General features: G+C 38.8%; 1 protein-coding gene across 3 annotated transcripts in view; it reads left to right on the plus strand.

Annotated features, from left to right (window-relative positions):
* Positions 1-21075, plus strand: part of ncoa1 (nuclear receptor coactivator 1) — a 62117-nt gene that overhangs the window by 19837 nt on the left and 21205 nt on the right. For all 3 annotated transcript variants that reach the window (XM_046060537.1, XM_046060539.1, XM_046060538.1), the window contains exons 3-10: positions 11523-11625; positions 14746-14912; positions 15275-15381; positions 15528-15705; positions 17000-17179; positions 18419-18511; positions 18932-19072; positions 20008-20155. In XM_046060537.1, coding sequence (XP_045916493.1) covers positions 11537-11625; positions 14746-14912; positions 15275-15381; positions 15528-15705; positions 17000-17179; positions 18419-18511; positions 18932-19072; positions 20008-20155 — 1103 coding nt within the window. In that variant the 5' untranslated portion in view covers positions 11523-11536. The remainder of the gene's footprint in view (positions 1-11522; positions 11626-14745; positions 14913-15274; positions 15382-15527; positions 15706-16999; positions 17180-18418; positions 18512-18931; positions 19073-20007; positions 20156-21075) is intronic.

The following is a 21075-nucleotide window of genomic DNA, read 5'->3' on the forward strand; positions in this document are numbered from 1 at the left end:
AGCAAAAATCAGCCTTTAAACTCAAAAGAATTTGAGAAATCGTGATAATTATTGATATCAAAAGATATGAAACTTTTTATCGTTTTAACATGTTTAAACCCATTTATCAAAAATTGTATATACATTACCCACAACCATTTTCCATAGCCGTCACAAAATTTTACGCCCATCTGTTGGTTTCTATTAATGTCATTAGTTAGAATGAAGAATATGTTTAGTGCTGAAATGATAAGTCAGCCAACAGACAATTTATATCAATTTTATACAATTTTGATTATTGACATGTCAAACATCCCAAAAAATCAAGGGTTACAGCTTTTATAATGTTAACAATCTTGTTGATCAGACTAAAACAATTTGAAGACGTCAACTCGAGCTGTCGAGAATTGTGATGAGCATTATTGTCTCACGTTTTTATTCAACAAATAATTAATCGAGAAGAAAATCAGTTGATAATTAAATTATTTGTGGGGAAGGTTTCAGTATTTTTTGACATTATAGCCTAAAAGACAAACATATTAATGAGATCATTACTGGCAGATTAATTGATAATTAAGGTGTTAGTTGCAGCTCTAACCATGTTTCTTTTATTTTTGACAAAAATGCATTGTTAGTGCGTGCAGACTTTCTAATCAATCTGTTATGACTGCATTAATAAGCAACATTAACAATGACAAGTTTAGAAAGAAAGTGATTAACAGCAGTTTGCGATTCTTAATATTGTACTTAATGTTTAATAATTGCTTTCGCTGATGGCTCCGTCTAACTCAGTGGTTCTGAAAGTGGGGGTCCTTGAGGGGGTTACCGGGCCCCTTACCTAGCGAAAAGGGGAATAATTTATTTTTTGTTTTAATTCCATCCATAACACAATGACAGTAAATATATGACTAAGTGGGTCATGGGTTTCATACATTTTCTGTAATCAAACATGTAAAAGCAAAAATCCTCTCAGATGGGGGTCTGTGGTCGAATTTGTCTAACTTGGTCTAACTGACGAGACAAGCATCTTTCTGCATAAATGTGCGTGCAGCAGCGTTGTGTAACATGTAGATTCAGATATAGAAAAACTTTGTTGTCTATCAAAAGGCAATGTGTGCTCATGGGTAAAATAATAACTCACAGTAACTAAGCACATGGTTGCACCTGTATGTTCTAGGAGTGTGGTGTATTTCTTTTCTCTGTGAAAATACATAAAGGTGGAAAATGTAACCCTATCTCTTCTCTCCTGATTTCTCTATGAAACAACATGAAAGCAGTTAAATAATTTATAACTGAGACTGCATTTCGATTCTTAAACCCAGTTATTGAAACATAAGCCAAAACCCACTTGTCTCTCAGAGAAAGACCACTTCAAAAGCAGTTTGATTTATTCGGTTTAGATAAATTATGCATGCAGACAGGCTAATATTTTGTTTCAGAACGTAATACACCAGTTTTTAAAATTAATCAAAATAAATCACTCATTCTGTGTAAAACTGAAGGTCATGAAATGTCAGATTGCTGTTTATTTGCAAATGATCTGCTGTAAACATGAGAAGGAACGTCATAGATAATTAATAATCAGACAGTTTGATAGAAAGACTTTTTAATTTGTAGAGGAACATTTCGTGACTTTAGTGATGCAAGAGGTGAAGGTGTAGTTGCTTATCAATATCAGAGTTTGTTCATTGAATGAATTATGAGTAAACTGACCCTAACCCTCACCTCATGTGGAGGCCACATGTGGATAAAGTCCCACAAAAGAGGAAATCTCTTCTTGATGTGTCTTCACAGCAGGACAACGAGTGCTGCTTAATCAAACCTATCTGCAATGGACAGTAATGATGATTGGTTATTGTCCTGTCCATATGTTAATACTCCCGTTTTTATACAACATGTACGAATATAATCCAGGAGTCAGTGGGTGCACCGTAGCCTTTGTCGACTGAAGCTGTATACGTTCTCATGTCCTATATTCAAGAGGGTGGGCCTTAGCAACAGTGACAGAGCAGCTTCTCATGGGCTGTACCAACTCAGTGCAGAAGAGAGGGGTGGTCACACTGTGTGCATGATCTTATGCAGAAAATAACTGTTGTGTTACCTTTTGTTGAAATTATAAGCTGCTCACATTACATTAGCACATACAGCATAATATATACATTTATATTCCCTTCATTAGCCTTTTGCTGTTATGTACAGTGAATACTCCACACTCCAGGGCTCTCACTCGTCATGACATTCCTGGAATAATATCAAATTTTAATGGTCGCCATATCAGAGAAAGTCATGAAAATTGATGAAATCTCCGGGGAAGTCGGGGAGTTTTTTTTGTGGACATTTTACCAAACATCATGTTGTTTTAGTGTAAATATGAGATATGAACTCTGAGAAGTGGAGCTCTAGTAACCATGTAGGAAACCCTTTGCTCCAGGTCTGGTCTTACTGTGTGCTTTACATACCAAAATGATATGGGATCTACAAAAAAAAAAAAGCCTAAACAGTGAAAAAGGAAACTAGTGAAAATGTGTATGTACACTAGGGAGACTAACAAGGATAATGAATGTGTGTTTGTGTCAGTCTTCCTTTCCTCAACCTTGTTTATTCTTTCCTCTCTCTACCTCTGTCCTGGTAATCCACCTTCTTTACTCCCTACTCTCTACCTGGTGGTCTCTTCCTTACCCCCCCAACCCCACCCGTGCCAGCCATACATTGCCACTGTTGAGTTTGTGTGTGCATGTGTGAAGTGATCAGTTTCTGGAATGAGAAACCGAAGGAGGAAAGAGATTTGAGAGAAAAAAGACAGACCTAAAGATATTGAGACGGCAGGTGGTGGTAATGGAGAGCATGTGGAGGCATTGGGCTGTGTTTCTCAGCGGTCTGCCTCTGCTGCGCTTTCACTGCTGCTGCTGCTGCTGCTGCTTCTTTTTCTTCTTCCTCTTTTGCGACCGAAGGCTCGAGTCCTCCACCATACGTCACAAAGAGAGAGGGGGGTGAGGTCAGAAGGTGCGGGAGGCTGACCTGGTCTACAGGTGTGTGGATTAGAGTTGCATTTGTTTTTCTTCCTGCAAATGTTTTCCCCCCTTTCTCTGCTGTTTACTGCAAGGCTGGTATGTGTGAAAACGTGACAGAGGCTATGCTCACACTGCAGCTGTAGCGGTTCTAATTATGATTGTTTCCGTCACGTTACACACACAGGACGTTATAATAAGTGCAAGCTGTAAAAGCTGCTGTGCTTTTACATATGTAGCTTTTGAATGGTCATTGAAAAAGGATCTGTTAAGGGCATCAATTTAGCGGTATTGTACTATCTGGTTGTATGCATAAATTAAAGCTGTGCTTTGTCTAATATTTTTCAGCCTGAGAGAAAAGAGAAAGTTGTCGTCTTGCTGTAGATAGATCCTAATTTTATACAGTATCTCACAAAAGTGAGTACACCCCTCACATTTTAGTAAGTAATTGATTAGATCTTTTCACTAAAGAAATGACACTTTGCTACAATGTAAAGTAGTGAGTGTACAGCTTGTATAACAGTGTTAATATGCTGTCCCCTCAAAATAACGCATCACACAGCCATTAATGTCTAAACTGCTGGCAACAAAAGTGAGTACACCCCTAAGTGAAAATGTCCAAATTGGGCCCAGTTAACCACTTTCCCTTCCCGGTGTCATGTGACTCGTTAGTGTTACAAGGTCTCTGGTGTGAATGGCGAGCAGGTGTGTTAAACTTGGTGTTATCGCTCTCACACTCCCTCATACTGGTCATTAGAAGTTCAACATGGCACCTCATGGCAAAGAACCCCGAGGATCTGGAAAAAAATAACGGTTGCTCTCCATAAAGAAGATTGTCAAGACCCTGAAACTGAGCTGCAGCACGGTGGCCTAGACCATACAGCGGTTCAACAGGACAGGTTCTACTCAGAACAGGCCTCGCCATGGTCGACCAAAGAAGTTGAGTGCACATGCTCAGCGTCATATCCAGAGCAGGCTAGCAAAGTGTCATTTCTTCAGTGTTGTCACATGAAAAGATATAATCAAATATTTACGATAATGTGAGGGGTGTACTCACTTCAGATACTGTCTGTATGTGGATGAAAAAGAGCGAGACAAAGAGAAAGTTAAAGTGGATCATTTGAACATTTTAATTTTCTATAATGAATGTGACTTTTTCACCACTGGGTGCTGTGAGTCCGTAGATCTGTCCCGCTGATTGAGGTTGTTGAACTATGAATAAATATGACATGCTCGAACAGTTTGGCTGCTGTTTTGGTGTAGTAATAGTAAATAGTTGGTAGGACTAATTGTGTTGTGTGTGTGTGTGTGTGTGTGTGTGTGTGTGTGTGTGTGTATATATATATATATATATATATATATAGGGGTTGCTGAGTAATTGTTCATGCATGTGTGAAAGTTCAGTTTTCTGGGTGGGCGTAAATTGTGAAAAAACAGGATATTGGTATTTACAGTTATTGTGGAGAAGGTGCTGGCTTCCCCTCTGGAGTGCATGTATAGTAATCATAACAGAGTGAGTTGCTCCATGTAAACAGAGCCCATTATTTAACAAAAAATGCTGCTGAACTTTCGTTCAGTGCAATTAACCATAGAGGACATACCATTATGTCCAACTTGTTTATGACAAGCAACAGTTGTTGTTCCTCATGTAGAATTACTGGTATTGTGTTAAGACACAGAACAAGTTACAGATCAGGGCCCATGCTGTTTTTTGTATGTTGGTAAGACAGGTACACAATGGAAAAGACTATATTCATTACATGATGAAAGTTTATGGTTTGCCTAAACTTTAAAACATTTCTCTGCCTCTTCATGTAACCATCTTCCCTCATATTTTAATTTTTCCCTCATCAACATTAAACGTTAAACATCATTAATTCCTGCAGAGTGTTATTTCTTTGTGTCTTATTGTCAGCACCTCCCAACGAGTTTTCACAGTAAAGGCCTACTGCCGCCTTCACATTAAAGACACATTTGTATTTGGCATTTATATGTATTTCATGTGAAGCAGAAGTGCTGTGATGTGGCAACAATACAGCGGCGACTTTAGCTTACCACAGCAAATGAATGCAACAGAACAGAAAACAATAGGGCTCTCATAGTGACAGCGTAGTTTGAGAGACTACAGGCAGATAGTATCAAATACAGTAAGCCAAATTATTCACGGACTGCCATGAAAGAGTGAATTTAGCTTGAAGCATAAACATATTACCTTTTTAACCCTGATGGTTCACGTCTTGTTTTTGTTTTCAGCAACTTTTTACCACAGGCTACAGACAAGCAAAGGCCAGTTATTCTGCTAGTCATCCGACACTTCAATACTTTAAACCCATGACAGTAACCCTTTGTGTACAGTACATTAAAAGTATATGGCGCAAACTAAATAAATGTTTCCATACTAAACCTTTTGAAATTATTTTTCAGCCTTTGCAGCTCCTGCACTTCATGCTTTACAGTGACACTCGTGGAGACTACTTATATACCAGTTAATAACAGCTAAGACATGAAGCAGCAAGAGTATAAAACTGTCTTTATTAATTATTCAGTGTTAGCTGCGTCAATTAAATAATACTCTCTGCTTGAGGGATTTATTGAATGGAGATTTTTTTCTGAAATAAAGGCATAATTTAATAGAAAACAGTGTTGTGCAGCCAAATGTAACTCTACAAAGTTGAACAAAGGCCCCATTTACACTTGTCTTTTCAAGTGTCTCGTATGAGGATAAAACGCAGACGAGATTTAAGACAAAGTTATGTTGTCTTCACGGCTCTAACTCTGAACCACGGCGGCTCCCTCACCCAGGGATCAGAAAAACGCCTTTTAACATCTGGCTAGAATGTGAGGTGGTTTGTGACGCTCCTTTGGATGCATGAGTGCATTTACACTTCCCCTTTTTTGAGATCAGAAAGCTGTCCAATATGCCCAAGACACATGAAGTGACTAAGCGTAAATGGGCTGGAACAGTTGCCTAATTATTGCGTATATACTAATGCAATCAGTCTTAATTAATATATTTTCTAAAAAGCATTTTGTTAACACATTCCACGGCAGGAAAAAAATCTGTCAGGTGACAATGACTCTAAAATGAACATTAATAATAATGGTTTTCTTTTTGATAGCTTTTCATATGTTTTATTTTTATATTCCATCCATTGATACTGTAGTAAAGGTGTATAAACAGCAATCAATCCATGACCCAAGAACTCATGTTTAGCATGCGCAGTAGAGAGCAGTAGACTAAGAGGAAACCTGCCATTGGTCTAAGTGTTGCTCTATTCTACAAGCACTGCAAGACCCCAACCGTGTATGCATGTAATAGACTGCTGTTAAAGAGTTCATTGAGTTCACCCCATCATGTACTGCATGTTCTTGATGCTGCCTTTTTATAGCATAACATTGGTGGGTTGTGAAGCAAAGCTGGCTCCCAGGTGTGATGACGTTGCCTTCATCATAAACACTTAACCACCAGGTTGGAATAACTGTTGTTCACAAAACATAATCATAATGGTAGGGAAACAGGAAAACCCAGAAATATGACGATGGCTGTTTATGGCTTGTTGTGCACGGCTGACGAGCTTATCGACCATACACACTTCAGCCATGTTGCCCTCATTGCTTCTCTCTATAGGGAAATGTAAATGTGATTGTTAGGAATGTTTCCGCTAGAGCGTGTTCATGTGAATTTATAAATTATCTACATAGAGTCAGAGTGGAGCATATGCAGTATGCTATGAAATGTAACTACTGTATGTTGTGCTCTCTTTTGTCAATAAACCGTACCTGTGTTGACTTATTGCCAGAAATGCACAGGCAAAAGTTGGGAGTTGTCAGCATCATAAATGAACTGCATTACGATGGCGAGTCCGGTCTGGAACGATGGAGCCTCTCTCCTCTGTCACTGTCAACTGCTGTCACTTCTCATTAGAGCTGAAAAGATGAGTCGATCAACAGAAAATGAATTAAGTTTTTTTTTTATTACTAAAAATGCCAATAATTCTCTGTTCCAGTTTCTCAGGCGTTCTGTGCTGAAATATCTTCGTGTTTTTTGCTGTCAAACAAGGCATTTGAATATGCCAACTTGGGCTTTGGGAAATTATGGTTGACCTTTTACATGTCTATACTCAGCAAAGTAATGTATCAATAGAAATGTGGTTTTGGTATCAGCACTATTCAAGGGTGGACTAATCTGTCGATTATTTTCTCTATTAATTGATTAGTTGTTTAGTTTCTATAACTACAAATTGCATCTCATCTTACAACCCTGTTGTTAAATTGACAATACATTTACATTGTGCCTTGTAAAATGGCGATCAGTGTTTCCCAAAGCCCAAAATGACGTCCTCAAATTTCTTGTTTTGTCCACAACCCAAAGATATTCAGTGTACTGTCATAGAGGAGTAAACAAACCATGAAATATTCACATTTGAGAAAAACAAATGATTCAAACTGATTAATCGCTCATCAAAATAGCATAAAGTTGAAAACTAACATTGGTTTAACGAATATGTTGCAGATTATTACTTTATTTCCAGACTCAACACAAGTCCAGGCTGTAGATTGACTAAAAACACTCTAAACATTCACACACAGAGATCTATAGTAAGCCTTGTTCCTGTTTCTTGAATTTTGTGCATGTTGTTTGTTGCAAACTTTATTTTGATAATCAGGTTTTCTCACCATACTTACAGTTTCAGCTGTTTCTTTAAGCACATACTGAACCCAGTCTCAGAGAAACGAGGCTAATTTGTATTTTCATTGTGTGCTAATGTGCAGCAATGTTCTCATTGCTCACTGTGGCAGATGGATCTTTTTTTAAGTGCTGCGTGTCAGCAACACAAGGAGGGCCGAGGAGGAGAAGGGTGATTTGAGGTGAAACGTAAACAAGGCTAGTCAGGATGGATTAGCGTCCTGTGAGCAGTGTGGCCTTGCGGCGGTACCCAACACTGACAATAGTGGCTTGTTTTTTGAAGGTTGCCCGTGGATTTAAAATGTTTTTTGTGTGTCTAAAGTTTGTATGACCACCATTTTCAGATTTTTATTTAGATACTACAGCATGGCTGTGGTTTCACAGATTAAGAAACTTGAGTCGATCTTTGCCCTTTGTGATGTGCCTCCCAGTCACAACATGTACAGATCCCAAAAATAATTTAAAGGCTTTCAGTCTCAAATTCTGTCAGCACACATAACAGCGGGTTAGTAATAAAATAATAAATCCTGTCTGTCTCTAAACTTTGCTAAACATGACAGAAATCCATGTCATTTCTGCTTTTTGTTGCTCTGTGTGTGTAATTGGATTAATAGGGGGGTGGCGATGGCGCAATGGATAAGACTATGCCTTTGGTGTGAGAGACCCGGCTTCTATCCCCCACTCTGACCCATCCACCATTGTGTCCCTGAGCAAGACACTTAACCCCTAGTTGCTCCAGAGGCGTGCGACCTCTGACATGTATAGCAATTGTTAGTCACTTTGAATAAAAGCGTCTGCTAAATGAATAAATGTAAATGCAATACATTAACTTAAATTAAATTTCTGATACCATTAAAAGGCGTTTAACTTCAATACTTGGCTTAATGGGTCGTGCAGGGACCCTGCTAACTATTCTCTATACACGGTGTGCTTCTTTGAATGTTGCAGCGTTTTTTTTGTTGTTGCCATGGTTACCCTCCTGATGCAGCGAGAGAGATGCAGACTGTAGAGTTTGCAGATAAAGAACAAGCAGGAGTCCATTAAGAGAGACTGAAGAGGAATGTCAGAAACATACAAAATATAACAGGGAGGCTTTTCAACATGATGGAACAATACCTTAGACTTCAGCATTAAAAAGACTGTACACGAATTTACTGTATGTTACTTTGTACATCCCTTATAGCTATGTTTTTATCCAAAGACCAAGCAAAATTTACAAGTTAAGTATATATAAATAAATCTAAATAAATATTCTAATGTTAACTAAATCCAGTGTGGTAGTGTCCTTCTCTTCTGCGGAATTGACATAAATCAGAGTACTTATGGTGCTGTGATGCACTAACTTTTAAATGCTGATTCACACTTCTGCACTGGGTCGTGAGCCTTTATACTTGTGCGTTGGTGTCTGTGTCGCTCTGCAATTACACCGCCAAAACACTAGTTGGCTGTGGGGTTTGTGTCTTCCACTGTGTTGAGTTTCTTCCGCGCTGTCAGTGTGAGTTTAGCTGCTGTTGGTGGTGGTGTAGGTCGGATACTACAAACAATGGCAACTGAAACTGAGCGGATCATGTTGGACTTGAAGCTAATCGATGTTGAACAGCAGTTATTTTTAAATTTTTACTAAAATGAAGAAACAGACAAGCCAGAAATGAGTAGGCTGCGGCGAACCTACAGTGTAGATTTGACACATAAGTATAATATTTGATGTATTTTTGCCAATGCAAGTTACGATGAATATATTTAATGTAAGTTGAAACTTTCAATTGCAAGTGTTGCATTTGTTTAACGTTTTTATTTCTCTGAATAGCCTTATATTACTGTCAGTTTAACCTACTTATTACACATCTTAATTCTGACTGTTCATGTTTGGATGCTAGTACTGGACAAAATGGCCAATAAATGTTATTGTGATTAAAAACTTTCACGTCGTTCGAAAGCGCTAATTATCACAATAAATGTCAAATCATTATTTCTTTCAAGTTTAAAGGCTGATTTTTGCTCCTGAGAGAAAGTTGAAGAAACCAGATGGTTAAATGTGGTTTTCATCTATTCTTTATGGTTAGAACACGACAAACACTTGATGCCAACCAGTGGATCACTTAACAAATCTGAGGTAGAACACTCTAAATAATTATGATAATGGCGTGCAGTCGATATTGTCTTCCACCTATGTACAGCGTGTTAGCCTAAAAAACTTAGCTCTCCTTATTAGCTAGGCTCCTTACATGCTTGCTAATAACTTTGTAAAGCTGGGTCTCCAACATTGACAGCGTTGTGTTGGGCAGATTTGTGCAGCTGTGTTCATGAGGGATAGGTAGAGAGAGCGAGCAAGAGAAATGGACGAGCGTGAACTGCAATCAAATACGATTTTAAACAGGCCTATTAAAAAAATAAAAAATCGAAAATCAATCTGTGGCGGTCAGCGTTGATATTGTGGCAGGCCGCCACAAACAAATTAACGTAATAACACTGTTATTACTGTATGACAGCAACAACTGTTACATGCTGATTGTATCTGCAAACCAAACCCTGCTGTAGTCTTGTAGTACTCAAGACCGGTATTAAAACCACATATTGATGGTGTTGGTCTTGCCTTGGACTCGACCGCATTTGTACTCGGTCTTGCCTCGGTCTCGGACATTGAGTGATGATTAATTGTTAACAGCCTGGATGTAAAAAGTATTTTTAAATGCAACTAATAACCCTAATTAAAAATGTGTTGTTACTGTTAATGACTGTCACCCCTCCCCACGATGGTAAGCATGGAAAAGGAGCGTTGAATAAAGATGCTTACGTTGATTTCAGATCTTTGAAATCAACGTAAGTATGTTTGTATGTGGGCATTTTTATGGGAATCTGGATCTTTCAGATCACTTTGAGAAGTACCTATGATCACGTTTCACATTTTACTGTGTGTCATGTAATGTGGGGAACTGGTCTTGGTCTTGTCTTGGTCTCGCCCTCACTCGGTCTTGGTCCCGACTTGGTTTCTGCCCCTAATAGTCTTGGTCTTGTCTTGGTCTCGCCCTCACTCGGTCTTGGTCCCGACTTGGTCTCTGCCCCTAATAGTCTTGGTCTTGTCTTGGTCTCGCCCTCACTCGGTCTTGGTCCAGACTTGGTCTCTGCCCCTAATAGTCTTGGTCTTGTCTTGGTCTCGCCCTCACTCGGTCTTGGTCTTGTCTTGGTCTCGCCCTCACTCGGTCTTGGTCTTGTCTTGGTCTCGCCCTCACTCGGTCTTGGTCTCGACTTGGTCTCTGCCCCTAATAGTCTTGGTCTTGTCTTAGTCTCGCCCTCACTCGGTTGTGGTCTCGACTTGGTCTCTGCCCCTAATAGTTTTGGTCTTGTCTTGGTCTCGCCCTCACTCGGTGTTGGTCCCGACTTGGTCTCTGCCCCTAATAGTCTTGGTCTTGTCTTGGTCTCGCCCTCACTCGGTCTTGGTCCCGACTTGGTCTCTGCCCCTAATAGTCTTGGTCTTGTCTTGGTCTCGCCCTCACTCGGTCTTGGTCCCGACTTGGTCTCAGCCCCTAATAGTCTTGGTCTTGTCTCGGTCTCAATAAACCCTGGTCTTGGTCCCGACTTGGTCTCAGCCCCTAATAGTCTTGGTCTTGTCTCGGTCTCAATAAACCCTGGTCTTGGTCTTGACTTGGTCTCGGTTTGGGCGGTCTTGACTACAACACTACCCTGCTCTATAGTTTCATCAAAGTTGTTGGTGGCAGTGAAAGTTTTAGTAGCCACTTTACAAGTCTGTTTTCAAGTTTTTGGGAAAACTGCAGCATTCTGACAAAATAAAAAATACATCAGAATGAATGATTAATGATCTTTCCTTGCTTGCTTTTCCTCCTCTACAGGTCTGAAGCTGAAAATGAGTGCAGTAGGGGAAAACCCCCTGGACTCTGCCACACCAGAGTCACGCAAGAGGAAGAGCTCACCATGCGACACATCAGGGCAAAGGTAAAGACCGAGCCACGTGTTTTTGTTTTGTTAGTGACATTTATACAAACATTACATTACCGGGCAAAAAGGTGCTGCAGAAACTAAACCCTAACATGTGAATTTAAGGGACACAACTTCATGATGGGGGAACATACCAAACAGCATTGCCAAAAAGTTGGGTGCAAGGACAATCTGCTCCTGCTTAACTAATGGTTAAATTGTTGATCATAACGCTTCTCATTCCTGATTTGATTTAATGTGGTAATTTTGTCTCTTCTAACATAAAGAAAACAATCCTAAAGTAATTATTTGTGCATAAACAATTAATAAAACAAACTGTTTTATAGTTGAAATATCAAAACAAATACAGTCTGCTCCCTTTAGCGTATTTTTAAGACATCAGAGCTGTAATGATTAGAAATTAATTAGTCAATCAACAGAATATTAATTGTTTACTATTTTGATAATCGAATAATGATTTAAGTCTTTTCTCGAGCGAAATTACCTGGTTTCACCTTTGCAAATGTGAGAGTTTGCTGTTTTTCTGTTTGATATAATTAGAAATTGATCAACAGATTAATTCATAATAAGAATAAACATTTGTTGCATCCCTAAAAAAATATTCAGACAGTAGTTACCCAAACACGGTTAAAACAGTGAGTGATGAGAAATATGCCCAAGGCTCCTAGTAATAAAGGTATTAGCAAAATACATACTTGTCACATCTGTCCTCACTTTTGTTGCTCCTCCCAATCGTTTGGCCTCATAAATAGCCACTAACTCCCCCTATAGAGCACTAGAAGTGATGAGTGACGACAGTGTGAAGATGTGTATTGCAGTGCAGTGTAGAAACGGTAGCTCACAAAGGCACATCAGTCACTTTGAGAGCCTCTTTCAACGCTGTCTGGTGCGTGATATCTTGTATGCGCATCTATAAGGGTGACTAAATGAGAGGAAGGAAAGGAAAATCTTCTGGAACTGTAAAAAGCCATCGCAGGGTTTAGACCCTGATTTATGGGTTAGGGTTAGATGCAGCTTTAGGTTTAAGGTTGGTCATGTAGTGGTTAAGGAATGAATGTTCTCAGTGTGCTTAGTGTGTGAATCTGTAGGGCCCAATAGCTGATGTAAGCTGATGTAACAGCCCAGCTAGTATTTCTACAGCAACTACACGCAGACACTGACCTGCGCATTCACACAGCAGCGTCCTCCTCACCCCTCCCTCCCTCCTTCCCTCGGTCACCACGCCTGTGTGTGCTGGCTGGCCAATGCACTGACCTACTTTTACTGTTGTCGTCTCACACGCACATACTTACGTATACGCACATTCCTTTTTTCATGTTTACCACATACCTTGCTGTAACTCGTCGGTTTGGAAGTATATTATTGAAACTTGAGAAAGAGGTTAAGCACAAGGCCGTGCGAAGAGCCTGAAGAGACTACAGCTAAAGGCAGATTTAAGTTGCTTTAAAATAAAACTCACTTTCATGTTTGCAAATTACTGACAGCTGGCTGAATACCACTGCACTCGTACAGTACACTGTGATGTTGCTTATACATTTCCAAACTCTGACAGTTAAACCGCCTGTTGTTTGATAAAGTTTCAGTTTTTCGCTCCTGTGATCTGAAGTAAACAAAATGTAATCTTTGACTAATTTTAGTTTACATTAAACAGCAACATGTTAAGATGGGCTAAAAATGTAAAAACAGAAGCGTCTATGAAATTTTCAGTATTGATTAATCTATAGATTATATTGATTAATTTATTAATAATTTGCTTTGTAGAATGTCAACAATTTGTAAAACAACATGTAAGTCAAAATCACAAGTCCCCACAGCTTAAGATAACCTCAGATTTCTTGTTTTGTCTAACCAATTAGAGCTTTATAGATAAATGTGCTAGGCAGATGGTGTGAATGTTGGCAAATAAATAACAATGCAATTCTACTGCAGAAAATAAGAGATATGTTAGAGCTAATTCTCCCTTGCGTCCTTATCAAAAATGTTTTTTCTGTTATGTGCTCAGAAAAGAAAATTGCTTTCAAATATCAGTATCGGCCACTTAAATATCCAGTATTGGTCGAGCAATACGACAAAAACTGTCCAAGAGATAGAGATAGTCAGTTTACTCTCATAGAAGAGGGAAGAAATATTAACATTTAAGAAAAGTCTGGCATTTGTGCCTAAAAATGTCTAAATGATTAATCAATTGTCAAAAGAGTTACAAACAAGTAATCCATAAATCACGTTTCATCTCGATTAAAGAGATATTCTATTAATTGTGTTCCTTTCAGCCAAGAGAACAATAAACCATTTAAAATCAGCGACACTCTTTCTCCATCTTCACCTCTATTTCCTCTCGGCAACTTCCCCCCGGTGCCACCTTGTCTTTCCCTCAGCAGGATCTCCTGCACAATAAGACTGAGGTTGTTCTTCTCTGAACATATCCTCTGGTCTCTCACCAGCTTCCCGTTTTTCTCTTATTGCTTCCTCACTGTTCCGTCACTCGCAGCCAACAGGTTGATATTATTGAGAAACAACAGTGTATTTTGTCTTCCAGGACAATTACAGTTTTCACTGATGGCTTATTCCAAATGTTAGTGTCCGATGTGAAAATCCTTATAAAGATTATTTGAAAACTTTTCATGCAAAGTTAAACAAAGCATTTGTTTAAATATCAGATAAAATGGTTTAGTCAAAGTTAAGTTAACTTAAGTTTGTTGATTTGTCTTTTGTTGCTTGGGATCTTTTCATTTTATGGTATAACAGATTATTTATTACAGATAAAACAACTCAAGGCCACAGTGTTACTTTTATGATGTGCCAGACTGCCAGACAGAAATGTATTTTGTATTTTCTGTAAGTTCTTTTGAAGTTTAAATTGGCTGATTATTTTAATAATCAATTAATTGTTCACGTCTATTTTTTTATGTTTCTGGCTTCTCAAATGTGAAGATTTGCTGCTTCCCTCTGTCCTATAGTAAATCGAATGTCTTTATGTTTTGTGGGTGGTTTTGAAGAGTCTTTGGAAAATATAAACAATTTTTCACAGTTTTCTGGTGTTTATAGACCACAGGATTAATTGGTTTATTAAGAAATAAACACATCAGGTTAAATCACAACTTCCTATTTTTTCTGCAGTCTGGAGAAGCGGCGACGGGAGCTGGAGTGCCGCTACATCGAGGAGCTGGCTGAGCTGCTGTCATCCAACATGGGCGACATTGCCAGTCTCAGTGTCAAGCCCGACAAGTGCCACATCCTCAAGAGCACTGTGGACCAAATCCAGCAGATGAAACGGCGTGAGCAGGGTGAGGAAACACACACACACACACTGGAGTGAATTGTCAGAGGCTTAACCAGTTTGCACTTTAGATTTTCACTGACAACAATTATTTTTTTGTCTGCAATCCATAAGAAGTTATAGTATTTTATAACAAAAAGTATGTACAGTAAACCTCTCACCTCTGTCAGGGACAAACATTTGATCAAACTGGCACATCTTAATTTCTCATATTCATGTTTTACAAAATAATTTTTTGATCGACACCGTAGAAAATCTGACAATTTAAAGCATTTAACAATTCCCTAATTTATTATCAGATTTTTGGTACAGGACACTTCTGTCTGTGTATTCAGATTTGTTATTGTGTTTTTTTCCCCCTCCTGATAGAGAAAGCAGCTCTTCTGTCTCCAGATGATGAGGTGCAGAAGAGCGACATCTCTTCCAGTAGCCAGGGGCTGTTGGAGAAAGAGGCGCTGGGGCCCATGCTGCTAGAGGTGCATGCATACACAATCGAAAACACAACAGTTCTTTTGAATTGATCCAGAAGTCCACTGCTGGGATTTTCACTCATCACACACAATCTGATTTTCTTTTACTACTCCTCTTCCCTCTGTTCTTGCTCCTTCTCCTTCTCATTCAGGCCCTTGATGGGTTTTTCTTCGTCGTCAACCGTGAGGGCCGCATCGTCTTTGTTTCTGAGAATGTGACGAGTTACCTTGGATACGCCCAAGAGGAGCTGATGACCTCCAGTGTCTACAGCATCCTCCATGTGGGAGACCACAACGAATTTGTTCGCAATCTGCTCCCGAAAAGCCTGGGTGAGTGAGCTGGGACTGAGAAAACTGACTGCATCTGCTGTCCAATACTTTATATGCTAGGTTTAAGATGCCAATAGCTATTATTTTTTTAAACATAGTTGGTAATTACATTTACAGTATCTTCAAATTTAACTGTTTTCATGCCGACGAAACCCATTAAGGAGGCAGTAAAACGCAGGAGATGGGTTTTGGCTGCAAAATCAGTATACATACTTTAATACAGATAATTAACTTGGTTTATTGATGGAAAGTACTGTAGCTGAAGCAAATTTGAGGAGCTGTGAAGAAAAGTAGAATGACGAGCTATGGGAATTTGAAATTAACACCGTTTTAAGTGCTCTACACAAAGCTGCAAATGTTGCTAGGAGAGTGAATGAACTGTAAAGTCAGTGTACAGATATGAGTATGTGTGGGGGAGTTTGAGGGAAGAGTGAAACAGTGACTTTCTTCCCTGTGATAGTGTTGTTTTAATTTTTAACTACAACCTTGAGGAGAGATTATAAAGAAAGCGGAGGGGGTCTGACGGGCGTCATATCAGCACAAAAGATAACAGAGTGCAGTAGACGACAAGGTTGAACATTTGTATTTCCTCCTTTTTTCTTTGGAAACCAGTCTCATAGTGAAAATTACATTTTTGCCATCCCAGTGAGGCACACATATTACCCTACAGGAAGGTATTTCAGTACATCTGGGTGTGATTATAGGATGATTTGGTCTATGAACTATTACACCATTTGGGCAAAATAAGGAAAATATGCTCATTTGTCATAATGTGGTGTGTTGCATCTGAAAATCTCTGCTGCATCAACTTTGAGCCAGGAGTGATTACTCTGAATGAACTGTCAACAAGATTGGCATGTTATAGCAACAATGATTATGGGGAATGTGGCTTAAATAATAATTGCGTCCAGCCTTTAAATATTTTGTATAATATAAAAACAACGTATCAGTTGTGTTGACCATGTTTTTTTTTCTATTTGTAACACTTAATGCCAAGGTATCACATTAAATAGTTTGTTGTATGTTTAATCTTAAGGTGCCCTGAGGAGTATTCTTGTTCATTGGTACTCACCAAAACACGACACGTGTATCCTTTAGGCCTGTCAGTTGACTTGAGTGCATTTCTGTCCTCATAAAAACATTTGCAAACGTATATTTATTTATTCTTCTTTTCTGCCTTTGGGTAACTTTTAACATTTTCCCAAATGATGTATTTCTTTTTTTGTATCAATAACAACGGTTAATTGTAGTTTTACTCAGCAATACTAAACTGTTTATTTTCCTCTTCGTCCAGTAAATGGTGTGCCGTGGCCGCAGGAAGTTGGCCGGAGGAACAGCCACGCCTTTAATTGTCGCATGCTGAAGAGGCCGCCGGATGAGTTGGATTCGGAAAATCCAGAGGCTCGGCAGCAATATGAGATCATGCAGTGTTTCACCGTGTCCCAACCACGGACCATGCAGGAGGAGGGAGATGGTACGTGCAAACATCCACACTCCTATGCACGCAGTCTGCAGGCATTTCCTACACTAACCCTACAATACATTGTATAGATGTTAAAGCCAATATCAATATGGATATTATATATATATAATATTTTGGAAAGGAAAATATATGTATATATGTTAATATTTTAAAAATGGATATATAAAATGTACTTGGTTACTGGTGTGTCATCACTGTAGCTTAAGTTTGTAATTTCTGTGCAAGTCTCATGTCTTTTATTATGAAGGCTTTGTTATTTCCCTAACCCAATGTGGCTGAAATCATCTTTACAACTGCTTTAACCACTTCTTTGCTTCTAAATTGAGTTTATCAAGCTCAGCTTAGGTAGCTCCTATATGCATTGGTGAAACATAATATAAAAGCTTGATTAAATGTTTGTGTGGGAAATTGGAATTTGGAAGTACTTTCCACACACGAATCATTAAAATGGTCTCAAGTTGGGACTTCAGTTACCTCTGCCATGCTGAGTGGGTGGAAACATTTTAATACAGAATAGTTTTAGCTGTCAGTATTTTATTTAATTTACTGTATATTTTACTACAAAATGTAAAATAAGTAAACCCCACAAGCAGCCTCACGTGTTAAAATGTGTAATATGAAATAACATTTATTTTCAGATATTCTTATGACACTTCTTTTTCTAATTTCCCTGACTACATCAAAGGTGGGCTGTGTCAGGAAGGAATCCAATTTTTTGTGATAAATTGTTGATAGATAAAATCTGCTCATCTATTTATCTTTTTTACTCAACTTACACTATCTGACCAGTTGGACGGGGACCAGATTCTTGCAGGAAATTTCATATTGTTCGGAGGCGTTGCTGCAATGGCCTTGATAACATTATATAATGTAGTTCCAACATTCCTCACAGTATGCTACTTCTTTCTGTTTTTGTGTTGAAGTCCCAGTATAGTTTGGTGGACAAACTATGAAATGGCAACACTCTTAACATGATTGGAGGATCCGTCTTCTGTCTCTGTTTCTTTTTTGAATCGTCATTTATCGGCTGTTATAAAAACCGAAACCGATTTATCTGCAATTATTAGCCCATATCGGCACGCCAATTCGGCCGGGCTCTTGCATCTATTCCACAGCAGTTTAGACATTTGTTGGCGGTCACATATGTTCGTTCTTTTTCTTTTTCTTTATTTGGTTTACAGAACCAGACGCACACACAAACCTCACTGCTTGTGTCCTTTCTTTCTTCAGACCTGCAGAGCTGCCTGATCTGTATTGCCTGTCGGATACCTCGTGCCCAGCCTTTCAGCACTGAGTCTTTCATCACGAAGCAGGACCCCACAGGTAACACACACAGAGACACACATATGTGTAATATAATAGCCATTGTATTTGTGGAATACAATGGAATTTGAGATGTGTACTCACCTCGGTACTCTCAGCAAAAAGGTTCTCTTGCATGCCGTTGGGTTACATTACAGGGAAGTAGCAGAATATACAGATACTTTTATCATGCTTCAAACTTTTACTTTATTATATGATATTAATATGATGCATTTAGGTCCAGGTGGACTGAAACCCCTTTAAAAAATTTAGAGAGGAAAAAAAGAAAGAATTAAAGAGCCTTTTTGGGAAATGTTCCGACTCAAAACGTGTGAACCATGTGTGAACCCTGAATGTGTGGAGGCTACTGTAGATTTTGAAATCTGTGTAGACTGATCTTTGTGTGTGTGTGTGTGTGTGTGTGTGCGCGCTCCGCTTCAGGGAAGATAATCTCCATAGAAACGAGTGCTTTGCGAGCAACGGGCCGGCCTGGCTGGGAGGACCTGGTCAGGAAGTGCATCTACACTTTCTTTCAGCCGCAGGGCAAAGAACCGTCCCACGCCAAGAAGCTGCTGCATGAGGGTGAGTAGCCACAATTGATTTTTTTTTTTTCGCCTTCACTCCCAGAAATCATTGACGCACTCCTTGCGAGCTCTGCCATGGTTACCAGAGTTTCAGCGTTAATTCAATAACATTACAATAGAAGGACTTGAATACAAAATTTCTGTAACTTTTCGTACTTGCAGGAGATGTGTTGTAGTGCCAGCTTGGTTCCAAACCTGCATCAACTTCAGAGTTTGTGTTCTGGATATGCAGATTTATCCAGCGGGAAGCACAGGAAAGGCTGTAACATATATATTTTTTTATAGACTAATAGATTAATCGACAAATTGTTTACGTTTCAATTCAATCTATCTTTCAAACGTGGATCAAAACAGTCATATTCCAGCTGCTAAATTCAGGCCAGTATCATCAAACTGTCCACCACATCTTAAAATCAATCTTGGTTTACCCTAAAGTCTAAAAGCCTGCAGCAGAACTGCTAGGATGGATCGTTTTTACATGTTAGCATCATGTTACATATAGATCCTGTAAATACAAACCAAAGTTAAGCAGTGTGGTAGAGCTTTATGTGATGCATCAAAGGATATCTTCTATTCTCTCTGTATTGCAAGAAAAATAAGCTTTTCCTCATCAAGGTCAGCTGTTTCAAGTCCAAACCTTATTATAAGCATTTCAAGGTGACTGTGACATAATTACCTTACCTATAAGATCAATGCATGTAAGTAAAAGGATAAATGGAAGACAGAACTGTATTGGATTATTCCAACTCTGAATTCACTTGTGGTGTAGCTACTGCAACACCTTAACGTTTCATTTAGGCCGTTAGGACGTGTCGGAGCTCTTTAAGCCTGGATTCATCTGTGAAAGGAAAAGTTAGGAAAACAAACCAAAGTCTAAACCCTGTTTCTTTCTCTTGTCCTTTGTGTGTTTGTGTGTGTTGGTATTCCCAACAGTGATGACCCACGGCACCGCTGTCAGCCCGCTGTACCATTTTGCATTAAGTGATGGCACGCCGCTCAGCGCTCAGACCCGCTGCAAGTTCTGCTGCCCCCCCAACCCTGACGTACAGCCCTTCATAATGGGCATTCACACTATTGACAGGTACTGTGTTCGACTCTACTGTTCAGATTTCCGTGTATTGCAGTGGTACATTACGATCATTTTTGGAGCTGATTCCAAACTATTGTTTGGACAGCAAGCGTAAAATCTCAGTTTAACAGTGTGTTCAACAGAATGATCTATTGCTTTATGATGCTCCTATAAAATGTTTAAATTAGTCATTATTTCTATTATTTTTGAAATTAGACTGTGTGCATTGAAAAAATTATCATCACAAACATGAAGATGCCCAAAAAATAAATTAAAATCAATGCAGACCCAAAGACAAGTTAATATACCAACAAAATGTAAAGTGAATCTGATTGAGAATCCCAGTTATGATGAGGTCTTTGGAGTATCCTCGTTGGTTTTTTTGCACATATTAACTCCATATCATGGTTTCAGAAGCCTGGATATAATAATAACAATAATAATAATAATCTTTATTTGTAGAGCACTTTTCAAAAACAAGTTACAAAGTGCTTTAACAAGTGTAAAGACAATAATACCCAACAGACAATAATACAAAAACAATACAAGATAAAAGCATGAAAACATTGAAAAGACTAAAATACACGTTTAAGATAAATATAAAATTAGTAAAATACAATAAAATAAAGGGGATAAAATAAAGTCAAATAAGATCGGGATATGCTAGCTGGAGTAATCTGATAGACTGTGGCATCCTCAGGAACTGCTGAATCCAGGTTTTTCATTCTCAGGCCATGTTTGATGTTCTAAGTTGAAGTAAAACAACAAAAAATATACTAATATTGATTTTCATCTTGAAATGAAAGTCAGTGTCTGGCTCTGGCAATGCAGGGAATAAATGTCATTTTTTCTTTAGTCTTCTATTGATTAGAGTGAGAAGTTAAAGAGTGGTAAATACAGCACAGTCCATGCACAGGGGAGAGGATCTATGT

Source organism: Micropterus dolomieu, linkage group LG10 (genome assembly GCF_021292245.1).
Source record: "Micropterus dolomieu isolate WLL.071019.BEF.003 ecotype Adirondacks linkage group LG10, ASM2129224v1, whole genome shotgun sequence".
Lineage (NCBI taxonomy): Eukaryota > Metazoa > Chordata > Actinopteri > Centrarchiformes > Centrarchidae > Micropterus > Micropterus dolomieu.